At 40.8% G+C, this 18,982-nt stretch overlaps 2 protein-coding genes across 2 annotated transcripts; both read left to right on the top strand.

Moving 5' to 3' along the window:
• Nucleotides 1-1,928: 1,928 nt before the first annotated feature.
• LOC139937095 (acetylcholinesterase-like) lies at nucleotides 1,929-8,955 on the top strand. The gene is made up of 9 exons (XM_071932091.1): nucleotides 1,929-2,166; nucleotides 2,558-2,740; nucleotides 3,299-3,458; nucleotides 3,981-4,058; nucleotides 4,451-4,569; nucleotides 4,990-5,157; nucleotides 5,598-6,223; nucleotides 6,500-6,660; nucleotides 7,031-8,955. Exons 1-9 carry the CDS (start codon nucleotides 2,005-2,007, stop codon nucleotides 7,117-7,119), a joined length of 1,746 nt encoding a protein of 581 aa, XP_071788192.1. The 5' UTR covers nucleotides 1,929-2,004; the 3' UTR covers nucleotides 7,120-8,955.
• A 143-nt stretch (nucleotides 8,956-9,098) lies between these two features.
• Nucleotides 9,099-18,982, top strand: LOC139937094 (acetylcholinesterase-like). Its single transcript, XM_071932090.1, has 9 exons — nucleotides 9,099-9,290; nucleotides 10,796-10,981; nucleotides 12,240-12,399; nucleotides 12,608-12,685; nucleotides 13,129-13,247; nucleotides 14,032-14,199; nucleotides 14,412-15,031; nucleotides 16,746-16,906; nucleotides 18,288-18,982. The coding sequence occupies exons 1-9, from the start codon at nucleotides 9,099-9,101 to the stop codon at nucleotides 18,383-18,385; spliced, it is 1,782 nt and encodes a 593-aa protein (XP_071788191.1). The 3' UTR covers nucleotides 18,386-18,982.

Genomic DNA, 18,982 nt, shown 5'->3' with positions numbered 1-18,982 from the left:
TAGATGTAGGGCTTATTGTGAATAGTATTAAATGTTCATACCATGAAATGATTTTACCAGTCAATATTATGTAGACTGTGACTGTCTCCTTTTCAGTGTATTTCTGTATTAACCGCTGTTCACCACAAACACATCTTTGGTCAGTTTAATACTTCAAGCACTCAGAAATGGTCCAAACTTGCGCGAAATGGGGCTGACCCGATGAGTCCGATGACCCAAAGCTGTCTCAAATTGACGCAGAATCGGAGTTAAATCAGATTTTAAAAACCAGTTTTCGGGTCAGCCTGACCCAGAAATAGGCCCCTCTGACCTGGAATCCGGGTCAACCCTGACCCAGAAATAGGCCCCTCGGACCTGGAATCCGGGTCAACCCTGACCCAGAAATAGGCCCCTCGGACCTGGAGACCGGGTCAACCCTGACCCAGAAATAGGCCACTCTGACCTGGAATCCGGGTCAACCCTGACCCGGGATTTTTAGTGTGTATATAAATGCTGAATAATGACCTCACTTTTTGTCCTGACCCTGCATGGGTAGTTATTTTTCTACAAACTTTTGATCAATCATACTTTGGACGACAAGCGAGTACAGTGCAAACCATAATGCAGACTTTATGCAAGTCTGTTTGCCTTCAGATTGTTTTCATTTGGTAAATACTAATCAATTACGTAAATCACCTTTAGAGTTAACTATGCTCAGGCCATTACCGGTTGCATGTCCGTCAAATTGATAAATTATAATTGACTGTTCTTTTCAAAACATTTCAAGTGTTTTTTGACTGGGAGTACCAACAGATGTTCGAAGTGACATGTTCATTTATCGAGGCAATGAGTGGTTTTGAAGGCTGATAACTCTTTTGATTATTGAAAATTGGACCTCTAAACAAGGGTTCTGCAAAATATGACCAGAGTTCTTCTTGAGGACTTGAAATCCCTTTTTCATCCCAGGTTCAACGGACTAAGGTTTCAGTCCCATTCATCGTTATGTACTGTCGACTCATCCATGTTTTCGGTTCCAAACGTTGTGAAATTTCACTTTAATAAAATGTAACTCGTTAGCTTGCATGGACTTTTTTGTGTGTCCAAATTTGGCTATGGTAATAATATAAAGGTGATGTTTGCGGCAGTGTATACAAATTTCTTTTAATAGTGCAGAGCCAATAGGCAATACTACTCAAAAGATATTGACACAATATGGTGCTACTGCAAACCTCACCTAATTAAACTCACACCATGCAAAGTTTTAAATCGTATACTTAATATATTCAGTGTTGGGTTTTGGCTAACCTGTCAGTTTGTGTATAATATTTCTTTTAGAACAGACACATATTTGTAAAGAAACATCTATTAAATGTAATTTTATTATTCCTACAGTCTATCTTAGGCTGACTATAATATTATTATTAAAAATGGACTGCTGCTTCAAAAAGGTCGCGCTGGAAGAGAAAAACCGAAAGCATATATATGTGGACTGACAACATTCATGCACTTAAACGAGGTATCATATGCCAACATGGGCTATAACGACAATTGCTGGGCAGGAAGGTTTTAAGAAAGTTCGTTTCTCGGACCGCCACGGGACGCCGGTGATGCCCTAATGTACTCAAGAGAGCTTATGAAATTTAAAGGTTCATGGTTGTGTAGAAACTTAAAAGATTATGGTTTTGTAGATATCAATCAAACTTGCTGACGTCACTATTTTATCTTCCGGTATGATTGACGGCCGACTCGCATGTTGATAGCGACCGGGCTTGTTTTCCCCTCAGTTATCTTTCTAAAATACTGTATTATTTATGGAAACTTGCCCAATGAAAACAATTTGTGAAAACAAATTACTTTATATTTATTCTGTATCAATTTATGCGAATATTTTCACAAGGGACTTATATAAGAGTCGGAGAAGATAGATACTCACTTCCTTTGACGATTTGAAAGAGCGCGAAGACCAATTTTGAGGGTTTCAAGCGTAGCGTATTGAGTCGGTATTCAAGATAAACACCGGGCAGAATGATGTTGACCGTGATCGCAGGCCTGGTCTTGGCCGTGCTGACCGACGTATCCACGGCAGGGCCTCTGGTTCAGACTCTGGATGGTAGGATTGAGGGAAAAACTGAACGATTTCAGGAGAAAGACTACCTGAAGGTTGATAAACAGATAGACGTGTTTAGGGTGAGTTAATGACGATATCAAAAACAGGCTTTAGATTTCAGTTAACAAACGTGTAATATGATTGACAGGCCTAACGTTAGGCCTATAGAAAATAAAAGGAATGATATTTATTCGGAACTTACTTTTAGTAATCTGTGTACGTTATGAACCGACTAGTTGACCCTCTGCTAGAAATATTGGTATGTGCGATAAAATTGCCTCGCCAATAGCAGCAGCAGTAGAAGCAGCAACAGCAGCAAGACAAACAACACCATCAGCAACGACGGCGACGACAGAAACAACAACTACTACTACAACAACAGACACAACAAACATAATGCATGCCTAATCTCCTAAACTTAGAAGACTTGGTTGGCTTTTGACTTTTACAAAATGTGTGTTTATTCAAAAGGGAATCCCATACGCCGAGCCACCAGTCGACACGAGGCGCTTTCGTCCCCCCGTCCCCGTAGTGCCCTGGACCGGTACCCTGGACACCTCACGTCACGGTCATGCGTGTGTCCAGTACTTCGTATCCTTCACGGGGATGAGCGAAGATTGTTTGTTTCTCAATGTGTACCGCCCTCACACCGCGGTAAGTGGAGAACACCTTCCGTTAGAGTTGACCCGGATTCTGGGTCACTTGGGGCTTGACCCATTAAAGATCAGGCTGACCCGGAAAGTGGTATTTTTTAACTTTGATTCTGCGTCACTGTGACCCATATGTGTCTTCCGGACCAGATTCCGGGTCATTACTGACCAGAATGTGTCAGGCCCCATGGGACCCAGACGTTTTTAGAGTTAACCTGAGGCATTCCACCCCGTTAGCTGGTGTTATAATTTCTCGAAACCAGACTATTTTTGTCACAACCTCAGTTTGATTATACGTAGAATCATATGACAGTAGAAAAATGGCCTCACCAGGTACCATCACTTTGAAAGGATGTTTCTACTGTCGAAAAATTAATTTACATATTTCACACTCTTACGGGAACACCATGTTCAAGATCCGGTTATGAGAAAAAAATATTGTGTGCTAACAGCGCCCACCCTACCCCACCCCCTTCTCAGGCCCCGTCATTTTTCTAAGTGCCCCTCGTTAAACGACTCGACACAAATCCAAAACTCTCTTTTCCTTTTCTTATTAATTTAGTCCAAAACTGCAGCAGTGATGGTTTTTATCCATGGAGGCGCTTTCTTCTTCGGTATGGGCTCGATGCCCGAGTACTTTGGACAACCCATCTCAACTGTTGGTGACATCATCTACGTTTCGATCAACTACCGTCTGGGGCCGTTTGGTTTCCTGACGACAGGTACTGCTGTTTTGTGTGTTTTATAAATACGATATGATTGAGTACTTTTAAAAGTTACCATACCAGTTGAAATTTGATTTGTCTGGTCGGCATGTCATCCTTGAGCAAGATATTTTGCCATTCTTGTTTTGTCCGTCGTTTGGCACTTTAGGCCCAATAAGATTGACAGTACACGTACAAGAACCCAGAACACTGATCAATGTAAGAGAAGGGAATAACCCGGTATTTCTGGTATAGCAATCGTCCTTTTTACGGGTTTCCTCAGGCTTGCGAGCCAAGGTGATTAAGTTCATTTATTAGGCACCTTTTGTTTCATAAACCAGTTTAATAATACTTACTCTCTCTAGGAGTAAGGGTCGTTCTGAAAAGAACCGGTGGTTTAAAAAAAAACATCGACGTTTCGATCAGTGTGCCTCATTGGTAGGACAATGCACTACCCAATGAAATTACTCGTTATTCAAAAAAGATTTACGAAAATTTGACTTTTAATAAGTGGAATGTTTGGAATCTGTTATTTCGTAGGTGATTCTGAGGCACCAGGTAATGTCGGTTTGATGGACCAATCGTTGGCGCTCAAATGGGTGAAAAATAACATTGCACGTAAGTAAATTTTGAAGTACGTTGATTCCCCCCTCCGTAGAAATAAGAGCAATTCAACACCAAAAGTCAACATGTTGTTTAGGAAATTGTCATTGCTGGTGGACAATGTGTGGAACCTTTTATTTGTATACCTGTTGGGATTATTTACTAATGTGAGACATTTGTTTTTTATCCAGATGATCCAAAGCTTTATCTTTTATTTTAAAGAATATTGTAGTGGAATAAGGAGGAGACTATTTTTTCCACAAACAGTGATAAAGGGCAGACAAAGTCTCCATGTTCGAGCCATGGCTCTATTAAAAAGCGAAAACGAAATCTGAGCACCGACTATGAACTTTTGGTCCTGACCATGTGACAAGCTTTCGTTATCGAGTTTTTTTCTTTCAATCCAGGTTTTGGCGGGGATGCAGATAAGATAACCATATTTGGCGAAAGTGCGGGCGCCGCCAGTGTCAGCTTCCACTTAGTGTCGAAACAAAGTGTTGGTCTTTTCAATCAAGCCATAATGCAGGTAAGTTTGCCTTTTGGATGCCGTTGATCTTCTAAGTTTGGGTATGGGAGGATTAAAGGTCATAGATTTGCCAACCAACATGGTCTGTATGCATTCAAACTGGGAACCTGTACAAAAAGAGGACAATAGAGTCCACGGATCGAGAAAGGTCCACAGTTGGAAAACGTGTACAAAACCAATGGGAGTTGTTGCAAAAAAAAGGACAATAATATAGGAGGTCCAGGTGTAAACACACAGGTGCAGGTCTATGTGCAGGTGTAAACACACTTGTGTGCATGAATGGAATTGTTATATTGAGAGAGTATCGGAGAGGCCATTTTCACATTGGATGAATAAATTGTATTAAAGCCAGGTTTGCAGTCTGAGATTAAACAATTGGGTTGCATTTTCATTTTCGATGCTTTATTTCCTATAATATAGAGTGGTACCTCGACGTCTTTCTTTGCCTACCAACGTTCCATGGACTACGCCAAGAACCAAGCGCGTGACGTTGCAGTGGAGGCGGGCTGCCCGACCGTTACGACGGCAACAATGATCTCCTGCTTACAAAAAATATCATCGAGACAACTAAAGATATCTGCTTATAAGGTACCGACTAAATCAAGCTGTATTTTGGCTCGGTTTTGTTGCTTTAATTTGATTGAATGCGGTTTTATTGGTAAAAAAAAACCCTCCTGGATCTGGAGGGGTCAGTATGGGTCAGGAGGGGTTAAACTGGGTCAGGAGGGGTTATACTGGGTCAGGAGGGGTTATACTGGGTCAGGAGGGGTTATACTGGGTCAGTATGGGTCAGGAGGGGTTATACTGGGTCAGGAGGGGTTATACTGGGTCAACATTATTTGGGAAATCGCAAACAACAGAATGGTTATGTCAAAGCAACTTTGCTGATAATGTAGTTGGTAACATTACGGTGTTGGACAGGTTTTTGCCGTCTGCATTTTGAGATATAGCCTTAACCTTATTATTATTCTCAAAAATTAATTGACTTTAAAAACCTTTTGCAAAATATACTCCTTTTTGAATAATAGGTTGATTTGGCATACCTCCCTGTGGTGGATGGTTTCTTTCTTCACGACAAACCAGAGAACATCATCGCCAGCGGTGACTTCCAGAAAGTTGACATCTTGATAGGTTCGATGAAAGACGAGGGAACCCTGGCAGCCCTGGTGCTGGATCTGCTCCCTAACTACCTCTCAAAGACAGCGCCCCCTATGAACAAACTAGAGTTTCTTGATACTTACCCTGACTGGGTGCACACATACGGGGATGTCCGCAACAACAACGCCCTCAAACAGGCCATCGAGACCCGTTACATAACCCCCGCGAATCCGAGCTCGGACTTCCTTCAGAATTTCGCTCAGATCGTGACTGACTACACGTGGCTTGCTCCGATTGATCTGACGGTGAGGGCGCACTTGAACGCCAGCACTAAGGTCTTCTTGTACGAGATGACACAAGTGGCGACTGTGTCTATATACCACGTGTTCATGTTTGGACCAAATTGGATGGGTGCAGCCCATGCTGATGATATCCCGTTTGTGTTCGGGAATTCCTGGATTCCTGAAGTATTCTATAAGAGCCGTAAACCAAAGCCAGAGGAGAGGATGCTTTCAAACACTATGATGAAATATTGGACCAACTTTGCCAAAACAGGGTAAGGTGGTTTTAATAGAACTCGCTCTTTAATATCAATGAACCGGGTTCGATTGGTAAATACTCTTTATTACTGACCATTGCATACAAAGTTATTTTGTAAAAAGCATTGCAGCTGTTGAAAGTATACACGTTCTTGAGAATGTAAAATCTTATCTTCGTCAAACTGCCTATTAATTTTTCGAAAGAACTGGTCAACCTTTGCTCCCATTTAAACCACAATCAAACCATGATCAAACCGTCAACTTGAACAATTACTGTACTCCTTCCTTTCTAGTGACCCCAGCGGTGATGGTATTGTGCCCCACTGGCCAGAGTTTACCCTAGACAAGATGGAGTACAAGGAGCTATCACCGTACCTGCCAACCAAGAGCGGGGGAGTCCGTCAAGAGTATGCAAAGTTCTGGAACGAGGATGCTCGCAACCTGACGTCAGATGGTAGGTTTAATACACTGCTGCCATATTGGTAACTCTTGCTCATGCTTTTCTCAAAAGGTAGCACTTAAAATGTTGCTTCAAGACTCGTTTTTAGTGTCTTCGCAAAGGTACATTTCGCTCGCGCAAGGCGCCCGGTTTAACATGCGTAGAGCATGCGCACTGAAGTGGGAGTATTAACAAGCCATGTCATGCATTAAGCAATGCAGCCGGAACATAATTTCTGATCAATGTACGTTAACATTATTATTTCTGATAACTGATCTTCTTTGCACAATGCTGTTAACACGGCCATTGATAACCAGCGATGCATCCACGCCTTGCTGCTTGTTACAAAATTATATCAATTTGATTTGGTGTTTGTCTATTTCAGATGCAGACTCTTTCTTCTCGAGTAGAGGTGTAGAGGCACTCATCCAAGCTGGTACTATAGTGGAACAATTCAAATCGTCCTATGATTAAACAAGAAGCATCTATACGACTATGTAAAGGAACGCCTCATGTGGATCGTGTCATTTCGAGAATTACTCCTTAAAAAGAACAACCAAAACGAAGGATTAATATCCATTTAACTATAGAATGTCTTCAGTTGGGAAATCCTCCAGTTAAGAATCTACCCAACTAAGAATCATTCCAATTGAGGATTCCCCACATTGATTGTAAGTCCTCAATACTTTACGAAATTCTTAAATGTGAGCAATAATTGTCCATATTCATGTTACCCCAACTGTGTCTATTTTTTTTCCTATGAAGAGTTTAATATACCCAATTCAGAACCTGTCTATTTACAATATCTTCAATAACCGTTAAGTCCAGGCTTTCAGTCTTCAAATGACTTAATAAAGTGAGAGAAAAGTCAAAACCAAAAGATTAATACAGAAACTTCACAGCGCCCTCTGTTGAAATGATTCCAGGGTTAATTTAGTTAAATGTTCAAGGGTTTGAAGCCTTTGTAGATCATGTTTTTGGTCATGAGAAGAATCCTTATTAACTGTGAATGAAGATTTATGCAATTTCATATAATTTACCTGTGAAAGTGTCAGCTTCAAAGCCACCAATTGTTTGAGGGAAAGTGAAAATCAAAGAGCAAAAAGAGCGAAATTTCTGTACGTTTTGTGCATGCTATACTAAAAATGTTCTTTTTCTGAGACGAAAATTTATTTCGTGAAAGTGTTTTACTAATGTTTAAAAAACTACAGCACTTCAGCGAGTGATATTTAAAGGGAAGCCTTCTACTATCATTATCTTCAAACCGTGTAAGTTTAATGTAAATCTGTAAGCATTGTGTTTTGTGTCGTACAATAGGTACACAAACCCTTTACAGACACTGGACACTATTGGTAATTGTCAAACACTAGTATTCACAGTTTGTGTATCTCAACATATGCATAAAATAACAAACCTGTGAAAATTTGAGCTCAATCGGTCGTCGAAGTTGGAGATATTAACGAAAGAAAAAATACCATTGTCGCACCATGGTCGTACGAAGTTGTGTGCTTTCAGAGCTTGATTTCGAGACCTTGAATTCTAAATCTGAGGTCTCGAAATCAAATTCCTGGAAACTACTTCTTTTTCGAAAACTACGTTACTTCAGAGGGAGCCGTTTCTCACAATGTTTTATACTGTCAACCTCTCCCCATTACTCGTTACCAAGTAAGGTTTTATGATTATAGTTATTTTGAGTAATTACCAATAGTGTCCACTGCCTTTAAAGGCGCACAGGAACATTCAGTATAATCTCATGTGCAGTGATTGATAACGCTGCAGCCAAAATCTAAATTGTTTTTTTCAAGATACCTTGATTCCCGTTGGCAATGAGCTTTGATCGTCGAAGATGAAAATATTATTCATGAGCTATTCTTTCGTAATCATTGGACACTACTTAAAACAATACTTTTACCAAATAAACTTAATTGGAAACGAGCAACGGAATTGATAGTATAATACATTGTGAGAAACGGCTCCCTCTGAGTTTAGGTTTTGAGAAACGGGTAACGTCTCATTAAAATTGGTTAGACATCCCCGTATAGAAAGCACAGCTTAAAATAGGTACGTGTTTTCATATCAATCAAAGATATGCGTTTTTATCTATTGTTTCAAGGCTGCTGATGAAGAGAAAAACCAATGGGTCTGACCAATTTATTAATGTTATCAAAAGACCAAGTTATTTTAATCGGAATAAGGGCCAGTGTCTTAAGACAAATACGAATATACGTAAAACAACCCCCAAAACATTGTGTTAGCAAACTATAAAAACAACTACAAGAAATAATTGATTGTCTGAAACCAATTTAATCATTCAAATAAAATGTCTGTTTGATCAGTGGATTTTGTAATCGTAGATGCCTGATTAGGAAATATAAATCAATGTCACAATACATGCACATGTTCCGAGTCTTATGACTACTGGCATTGCTCAGTCTTGGACGTGAGCTAGTTTTATGATTGGCGGTACATCAGTTCAACATTTCGCGATGATTGCGGCCCGTTTATTCATTCTTGTGGCCGTAAAGTGGGGAGTATGTGCAGCGGGGCCAACGGTCCGACTTGACGGGGGATGGATAGAAGGAGAGACTGTCCAGTTTACGGAGCCAAACTTCCTCAAAGTAAACAAGACCGTTGATATTTACAAGGTAAAATGCAGTGTTTGTGCAATTGTTTTATTAGTATTGTCTAAATGCTTGTACGATGTAGCAGTGTTCTGACACACACGGGCCTGCGGGGACTTTTACACAGCTAAACAAAGATCCCAAATCACAACGTTTTTTTTTAAACCGTTCCAAAACGTAGAAAGCTAAAAAACAAATTCGGTGTGCAAAAGTATGATGACTGTGTTGTTTACCTTCACGTAAGTCAGTTTAGGTCTACTGTTATTAGTAATGTAACTAAGATCTTTCTTAAAAACCAAGGGACCCTCAGACGTAAGATAACTAATCATCTCGGCCTCAATACACATGTTTTGTGAAGAGATTGTCATTTTAGTATGTTTGAGGAAAAGCCCGAATTAGAGAAAACCTATAAACAACCAGTCACTCTATAACAACTCCCATTCACAATATTGACCTTAATTCCCGGGGTCCTGACCCATTTTTGGGGTCAGGCTGACCCGAAAAACTGATAAAGGAAATGTTGAAATAGATTCTGCCTCAATGTAATTAATTTGGTAATTTTGAGACATGTGTTTTGGGTCATGTTGAACCCGGAAATATATAATGCCCAATAGACCCTATCCTTATACCATTTTGCGTGACCTGAAAGATTCAAAACAAAACAATGGGCTGTTTTTTTTATCTCGACGTGATCGCGAGTCGTTTACAAAGCTTTGGCTGATTAAAATAATCACGTATCACGTATTAAATGTTCAAAGGTGATCAAAATATTGACTGTTGTTGGCCAAACTATCTATGATTATCTTCTCCCCCTTCCCCCGTTGAATTTTTAAATATCTTGAAAATCTACTTCTTTGGCCCAATTTCATGGCTCTGCTTACCGTAAGCACAGAATCGGCGCTTACGGAAGCAGGGAATTATGTGCTTACGGTGAGCGTATTTTACGGGTTAGCGGCGAATTTTGGCTTCTGCGCGTGCGTACTCCACTTTACTAGGCATTCCACGCTTACAAGGCTAGAGCAGAAATTCGGCGCCAGCATGTCAAGCGGGGAATCGTGATCGTAAGCGCAGAATTCGGCGGTAAGCAGAGCCATGAAATTGGGCCCTGATCGTGACGCAAGCTAACGGTAGGCCGTGTACGATTCAAGTGACTTCAGCTATGGCTATAGCTGTTGGCTGCTATGACAACGTGGAGGGATAGGACCCTTCACTTCATTTGTTCAACTACTGGTTCCAACGATTGCTGCCAGAAAAATTGATTGAGCAAGTTTTGATGTTTTAAGATTCATTTATGAAAATATAGTTTTGGTCTTGCCTTTTACTCTTGCATAACAACCTCAAGTTCCCTCTAAAAATTAGTGATAGATACCAGCCAGCTTTTTGATTTTATTGGGAAATGGCTAATTTTTAAGTGTCCTCACTTTTGTTTAATCGGCCTTTAAAGAGGAGGAAGGATTTAGGCTTGTTTTGAGCTCGTCTTTAGCTCATTCATAACGGAGAACTCAATGCGTGTTTGGTACATACTGTAGAACATACCGTACACCGAGCCACCCACCGGGACCAACCGGTTCAAGCCACCGATTAAGAAGGAGCCGTGGCGGGGTAGACTGCCGTGTTTTGGCCGGTTCAAACCGGCCTGTATGCAGACATTCCCTTCCCTGAGTGGCACAGACGAGGACTGCCTTTTCGTCCATGTTTACGCGCCACAAAATCTGGTAAGAGTTTTATAACAGAAAACAAGTAAGTTTACTATTCTCTGTTAATAGTGGTTTGGTTCTGTTTGAGTCCATTTTACGCCTTCAACAATGTAAAGCTTACCTTATGAATTGTAAGCAATGCAACCATGAATGCAAAAGGAATCACCGAAGAATGCAAATTATTTACTTCCTCGTGTCTGGTTGTTGGCTGCAATATAAACGATGTGCCCCTTTTTATTAAAAGGCAGGCACGTGAGTTAATAAAAATAGCCAAGTAATACATTTTGTCTTTCAAAATAGGTGAGGAAACATGAGAACACAAAGTACTGAGAGAGTAAGTTGCGACCTTGCGATTAGAAGCCTTTTTTGTGGAAAAAAACCCTGCATGGGCGAACACGGGTGCCAGACTAAATTGTACGTTGGGTTGCCGCCACACAGAGATCAGTGGTTGCCGCACATAGTGGACCGAAATTGCGTCCATGCAACCACGTGACCGAAGAAAAACTGGTACCAACTCTTAAAGGAACACGTTGCCTTGGATCGGTCGAGTTGGTCTTTGAAAAGCATTTGTAACCGTTTTTTTATAAAATGCATATGGGTAGAAAGATGTTGTAAAAGTAGAATACAATGATCCACACAAACATGCCTCGAAATTGCGTGGTTTTCCTTTTACCTTGTCGACTAACACGTCGGCCATTTATGGGGGTCAAAATTTTGACTCCCATTAATGGCCGACCATGTTAGTTCGCACAGTAGAAGGAAAACCACGCAATTTCGAGGCAAACTTGTGTGGATCATTGTATTCTACTTTTAAAACATCTTTCCAACCATATGCATTTTATAAAAAACGGTTACAAACGCTTTTGTTTTGACCAACTCGTCCGATCCAAGGCAACGTGTTCCTTTAACACGGAGCTGAGACAACCTTGCAGAGTAATATACAAATATTGGGGCATTAGACTGACGAAGACGCAACGTGTGAAACTCGACCTGGAACGTTAATGTTCGTTGATACCAGTCCAGCCATCAGCCTTTTAAGTTTAACAATAGATCAGTGCAGACAATGGCCACTGTGATCCAAGACATAACAAAACATTTGCTTCTTAAAATTAATGGTGTCAATACACGTACTTCATTTCAAGCTCCAACCATAAAGCTCCAGTTTCGATACTTTGTGCTCTGTAATATTTATTTAAGTCATTGAAATTAAAGCATTAAACTTCCCTTTCAAATATTCCATAAATTGTCGTATGAAACATTTTTTGTGGTTGTTTAGTCTCCCAATGCAGCCGTTATGGTGTTCCTCCACGGAGGAGCGTACGTGTTTGGCTCCGGCTCCATGCCAGAATACACAGGCTATCCGTTAGTCTCCGTCGGTGACGTCATCTTGGTCACTGTCAACTATCGTCTTGGACCGTTCGGGTTTATGACAACAGGTGAGTGGCAGTGCCGCAACTAGGGGTACATTTTAGGGGACAGAAGGGTGCATCATTTTCTTGAGGAGTTTGAGAATATGTTTACAATAATAAGTGGCCCATAAAGAAGGGCGTGTTTAATATGAACTGGCAGAGCAGAGACGGGAAATGTTTAATGACAATGAGAAGTATCATTTTTAAAGATGCAGGTAATTTGATTGAATTTCAGGTGATTCTGTGCTACCAGCGAACGCGGGGATGTTAGACCAAGTGATGGCTCTTGAATGGGTCAGAGACAACATCGAGAGTGAGTATCAATGAAAAGACAGGAGTTTATCGAATAAGAACAACAAAAACAACAACATCAACAACAACAACAATGACGACGACGACGACGACAGCAGCAACATCAACAACGACGACGAAAACATCAATGTTAGAATGGCAAATTCATTGTTTGTCCGTTTAGTGTCATTTTTAAAGATAACAACCAAAAGTTTTGTACACAAAAGAAGCGAACACATCCTCGCACTTTCCTAACACCACCTTTTGGTGAAATGCTCATTTTCAACGGTGTAGACATATGCGGCCATAGACTCTTCATTGGTAGACTTTATCGCTGTTCTTCCTGGTACTCGGTTGAACAATCTGTTAGAGCTCTCTAATCGCTACTTTTCGTAACAAATCCTTGTCACGATAAACCGACGTTTTCCATCGTCTTGATTTTTAATTTGTTCTTCTTTCGTCTAGATTTCGGGGGTGATCCTGGTCAGGTGACACTCTTCGGTGAGAGTGCTGGGGCGAGCAGTGTAGGTCTTCACATGTTATCTAAGATGAGCAGTGGTCTCTTCCAGAGAGCGATTATGCAGGTACGTGTAATAACAAATCAAGCCTTTGTGCCGTGGAATTTTACCCTCATTTCGAGTCTAAGTGGCTGACCATATCCGGGTCAGGCTGACCCGATTTGGGTCAGGTTGACCCTTTCTTTATTAGTTTTTTGACATGGAATCTGGGTTATATTGACCCAGGTAGTATGAACCGTGGTAATAGTTAATTAATGAGGTAGAAATGTGGCAGAAAATTCAGAAAACGGTCGTCTATGGCTAGCCATAAAACAGCAGCTTAAAAAAAAAAAATAATGTGTGGACACAATAATTAGTCTGCCTTTTATTTTACGTTTATAGACGATGTGACCTCTGACGTCACACGTAAACCATAACATGATTCGCGCGCATACCGACGGGCAAAACCTTTGTGTTTTGGCAGCCAGCTAGAAAGTGTATGCAATCTTACTATGACTACGCAACTCAGTGCCCGGCGAAACATGACGTGTATAATGTTTTGTCAACAGAGGGCGGTTTGAATGTAAACAAAGGTCACATCGTCTATATTTCAGCTCATCTAATTAAAACCTAATTAAATCCTACATGGTGGACCATAATTATTTCTAAAAAAACGTTATGATTCACAGACTCTCAGAAGCTAATACTAATATTGTTGTCATTCGACAACCATTTTGGTTTGCTATTTTTAAGGTATCGAGCAACATTTCGTAACCAAATCTTGACACAACACACTTCATGTTGACGTTTTTGAAAGGGATATTCATGTCATTTAAAAATAATGCCCTGATTTTGATATCTATATAACTAGAGTGGTGTTTCAACGACTACCTTTGCCTATCGACGTGATATCAATGAGATTATACGAGAAACACATGATATAGCGACTGCAGTGGGCTGCGGTAACCAAACATCGCTGGAGATGGTGTTGTGTATGAGAAACGTCTCCGCCAGGGAACTACTCTTGAGAGCCTTTGAGGTATTTCCCTGATAATTTTTTCTATGTGCTCAATTAGTTCAATGACTTTGTTCAAATATCTTGTGTGGAGGGGTGCGGCTTTTGGGTACCCAATCCTTCCCTTTGGTTTCGCCTGAGTGTAATACTTTGCATTTTAACTGTTTTTGCCATGATTAAAACCTTTGGGTACAATAACGTGATAATTGTGTTATCTGCTGACTCACTCCTCCCAGGTCACGATTTCCTTCCAACCAGTTGTCGATGGTTCTTTCCTTCACGACTACCCTGAAACACTTCTACAAAAAGGTGACTTCCAAAAAGTCCCGATACTACTTGGGAACCTTGTCGATGAGGGCGCCACCTACGTCCTCGTAGTGAACACAAGATCGTTCAATTCAAAAACACCTCCTTACATGAGCAGGGACGATTTTCTAGAAGCCATTCCCAGATATCTATATGAGGCTAATACAGATGCGGTCAAACTCGCCCTGGATACGTTCTATGCAAACGCTACGCAGTTGGCCAACTCGTCCGCCGACTACCTGGAAAACTTCATCCGAATTACAACGGATCAGAGTTGGACAGCACCGGCAGACTTCGTGGCCAAGGCGCAAGTCAGGGGAGGCTCAACCGTCTACATGTACCAAATGACCCATGACCCGACAGTCTCGGTTATGGACGTGTTCGCACTTGGCCCCGCCTGGCTTGGGGCAGCCCACGGGGAGGATATTCCTTTTGTCTTCGGCAATGCCTGGGCTGAGGAGCTGTTCTATAAAACCAAAGTCCCGCTAGACGAAGAGAAGCAACTAACTGCTAATGTGATGACGTACTGGACAAACTTTGCCAAAACTGGGTAATAAAATCATCACGGTTATTAATTTATATGCAAGGTTTAAGGTCATAAATGTCATAAAGACAGGTACTTGCTTTTCAGAACCAGTCATATCATTGGATACCCTGATTTCGATGGGTAAGCGTGCAGTGACGTAACGCTTTCCATAGCTGTGTTTTGATTGGTCCGAGCTGATGTGGGTGTAGCCTGAACATCTGACGTCACACTTCGAGGCTCGTGAATAACGCCAGAGGCCGGAATCATAAACCGGCGTGTGTTTTGACCTTTGACCCTATACATTTCACATAGAGATACGCAGTCAATTTCTGTTGCGGACGTTAATGAACTGTTTGGGCATCGTTATGGAAAGCTCATGTCACTGTGTACGTTTATCAAATATCATTGTATCCAATGGAATCACTGGATCTGAGAAGCTTGGACCTGTCTTTATCCCTGCGGAGAAAGACAGGGGCCCAGTCTAATGTGGGTGCAGTCGACAAAATAAATATCACCTCGGACCAAGTACACATAATGCAAAGCTTACTTTCGGTTGTCATGCACTGTGCACTGTGAATTATAACATGTAATGTTGCTTTATAATTATGTACGTATAATTTGACTCGACTCTCCATGTGAAATAAATGGTGAAAATGTGATTAGGTACTGGGATTGACGTAGGCTCAACGACAATCCGTCTGGCGTCATTTACGAGCCTCACGGTTTGTCACTTTATGTGATCCCGAACTCGCCGACAGAGGGCAGTACAACACATGATTCTTGGTGCACGACACTCTAAATTTTCCGTATCAGGAAATGCTAAACATTTAAAAAAAAAAAAACAGCTCAATATAATTCTCTCCGGCCTCTTAAAATCAAACAAGTGAAACTTGTTCAATTGTTTGTTTTTACCGAAGGCAAACACCCAGCTCATAGGATTGGTCATGACTTGTTTTGTCATGGCATGTGATCAATCAAACTTGTCTTGATGACAATACTTGACAGTGTCCAGGTGGGATTGACCAATAAGCACGCTCTATTTACTGAGTGTGGGTGGGGCTTGGATACTATGACTAAAGCCCATTTGTTTGTGTGGAAAAGACAGCTCATTGTATGATACCAAATAAGTTGTGACTCATTCATGCCATGGAAAGTCAAATAACATTTTTTGTGTGTAATATAATTATTCACAGTAATCTAAGTCGGGATGTTTCAGCGTGAATGCCACAAAAAAAAACCCCAGATTTTCCGATATTACAATGTGGAGTTTAGTTACCTCTAGATATTACATCGTATTGGGTTGTGCAAGGGGGATGACGTTTTGCCTCGCAGGGCTTTTTACAGAAAGTTTTGAGATTTCTAAGAATCTTGAGAAGCAGGAAGAAACGGACATTATAAAAAATGTTGGTGGCAGTTCGTGACAAGCTTGGGCGGTGTTTCTGGTACCACACCCGCCCAAACATTGGTCAGCATCAGTGTGCCTTTTCAGATCTGATACTTCACAGAAGCAACGAAGGTGATTGCCTTCATACCCCCTGGTCATTGCCCTCGTGCCCTTGAAATGCCCCAGTAGAAGTTTACAATTTCCTCAAAGGGTGTCCTTTACCAAGGAGAAAATGTCTGGTGCCCTAGCCCTTTCAAACACGAAGCACACATACAGGGCTGTCTTTTTTATACTTTACTTTCCTATCCAACCACGACTGTTCACGACACAAATATTACTTTAACTTATTTTCAGAGACCCAAACGACGGCCAGCTTCCCACATGGCCCATATACCAAATGCCCGCACAGGAGTACAAAGAAATCTCACCAGAGCTTGAAAACAGGAAAATGCCGATAAGACAGAAATACTGTCATTTCTGGAATGAGTATGTTCCAAAGCTGCTTACAATGTTTGGTGAGTTGACTAACATTATAATCTTTAAAGGCAGTGGACACTGGTAATTACTCAAAATAATTATTAGCATAAAACGTTACTTGGTAGCGAGTAAGGAGCTGTTGATAGTATAAAACACTGTGAGAAACGTCTTCCTATGAAGTAACTTTCCACGAATTTGGTTTCGAGACCTCAGAATTAGATTATGAGGTCTCGAAATCAAGCATCTAAAAGCACAGAACTTCGTGTGACAAGGGTATTTTTCTGTCTTTGTTATCTCTCAACTTCGCCGATCAGTTGAGCTCAACTTTGCATAGGTTTGTTATTTTATGCATATGTTGAGATACACCAAGTGACAAGGCAAGACAGTTGCCAATAGTCCAGTGTATTTAAAAGGACTAATGGTGTTCTTGAGGGTCGTTTTGGGAGGTGCTGCGCATAATTGAAGACCCCGTCTTGCTGAGTATAAGTCTTTTGTAATATCGACCATTCAGGAGGGGAATTTACAAAAGCGCAGTTATCCTTTCGTTCAATATTTGTCACGGGGATTTTTGCTATTGTCTGTCTGTGTATCTAATGGATCACAAGGGAACGCAGTTTTTCTTTGGATTCCGTTGACTTGAAAGCTTTGGATGAGGCATGGCATTATTATGCAAACTTTCGTTTTAGCTGCAGTGCGAGCAAACAAAGTTTCACCTTCAAACATTCTTTACGAATAATGTTTGTGCTGTGTCATCACCCCCCTTCCAAACACACTAGTTAGTACGGATTCAAGTCTGTGTCATTAGCCTATCCCACGCAATAACCAAATGTTTGCACATTCCACAAAAAGATCTCGTAAAATAAACCTCTTCCAGAAACATAATTTAACACAAAATAAAATGGACAACTGCCAACTTCACGTTTCGACCCCTTTGCTTGTCGAGTCTTTCCTCTAAATGGTTAGGGTGAGGGTAAGGGTTGGTTTATTAAGGGTTGAAATTCTTAAAGACACTGGACACTATTGGTAATTGTCAAAGACCAGTCTTCTCGCTGTATTTCAACATTATGCATAAAATAACAAACCTGTGAAAATTTGAGCTCACCTGGTCGGCGAAGTTGCGAGATAATAATGAAAGAAAAAAATATCCTTGTCACACAAAGGTCTGTGCTTTCAGATGCTTGATTTCGAGACCTCAAAATCTAATTCTGAAGCCTTGAAATCAAATTCGTGGAAAATTACTTCTTTCTCGAAAACTACGTCACTTCCGAGGGAGCTGTTTCTCACAATGTTTTATACTATCAACCTCTCCCCATTACTCGTTAACAAGTAAGGTTTTATGCCGATAATTATGTTGAGTATTCATCAATAGTGTACACTGCCTTTATAAAGGAGATGTTTTTGTAATTTGTATCTTCCTAGGTTCTCGTGAGAAAGTACAGGCCGACTATAAGAAAGAGTTACAGCAATGGAAAGACAATGATATGACGGATTGGGAGGAATCTTTAAATACACTTTGAGTTCTTGGTGTTTCAACTGAAACTGTCAGAATTGTATATTTTTTGAAAAATAAACAGAGGTGAAACAACACGAAGGTTGGAAATATTGAGATCATCAGCCCGAGCTAAGTTAACTATAAAGTCATAATTCTACATCAACGATCTATTCACACATCCAAATGTACATCACAGGATCTCAAAAAGTCGGATGGCACTTCAAAGGCTCCGTACTTACTTTTAAGATCTGCCTCCTATTAAGGAATGTTGTTACCGTTTGTACTTAAAATGTGTGCACCAGGCTTTATGCAAATTAGCCATCATGACTGGAGACTTTCTTGATTACGTTGGTTTAAAGACACTGGACACTACTAGTCTTCTCACTTGGTGTATCTCAACATTATGCATAAAATAACAAACCCGTGAAAGTTTTAGCTCAATTGGTGGCCGAAGTTGCGAGATGATAATTGAAGAAGAAAAACCACCCTTGTCACGCGAAAATGTGTGCGTTTAGATGGTTGATTTCGAGACCTCATCTCTAAATCTGAGGTCTCAAAATCAAAATGCGTGGAAAATTACTTCTTTCTCAAAAACTACGTCACTTCAGAGGAAGCCGTTTCG

Source organism: Asterias amurensis, chromosome 5, assembly GCF_032118995.1.
Source record: "Asterias amurensis chromosome 5, ASM3211899v1".
NCBI lineage: Eukaryota > Metazoa > Echinodermata > Asteroidea > Forcipulatida > Asteriidae > Asterias > Asterias amurensis.
Note: the sequence above shows the minus strand (reverse complement) of the source record. Positions and strands in the feature narration are given on the sequence as shown.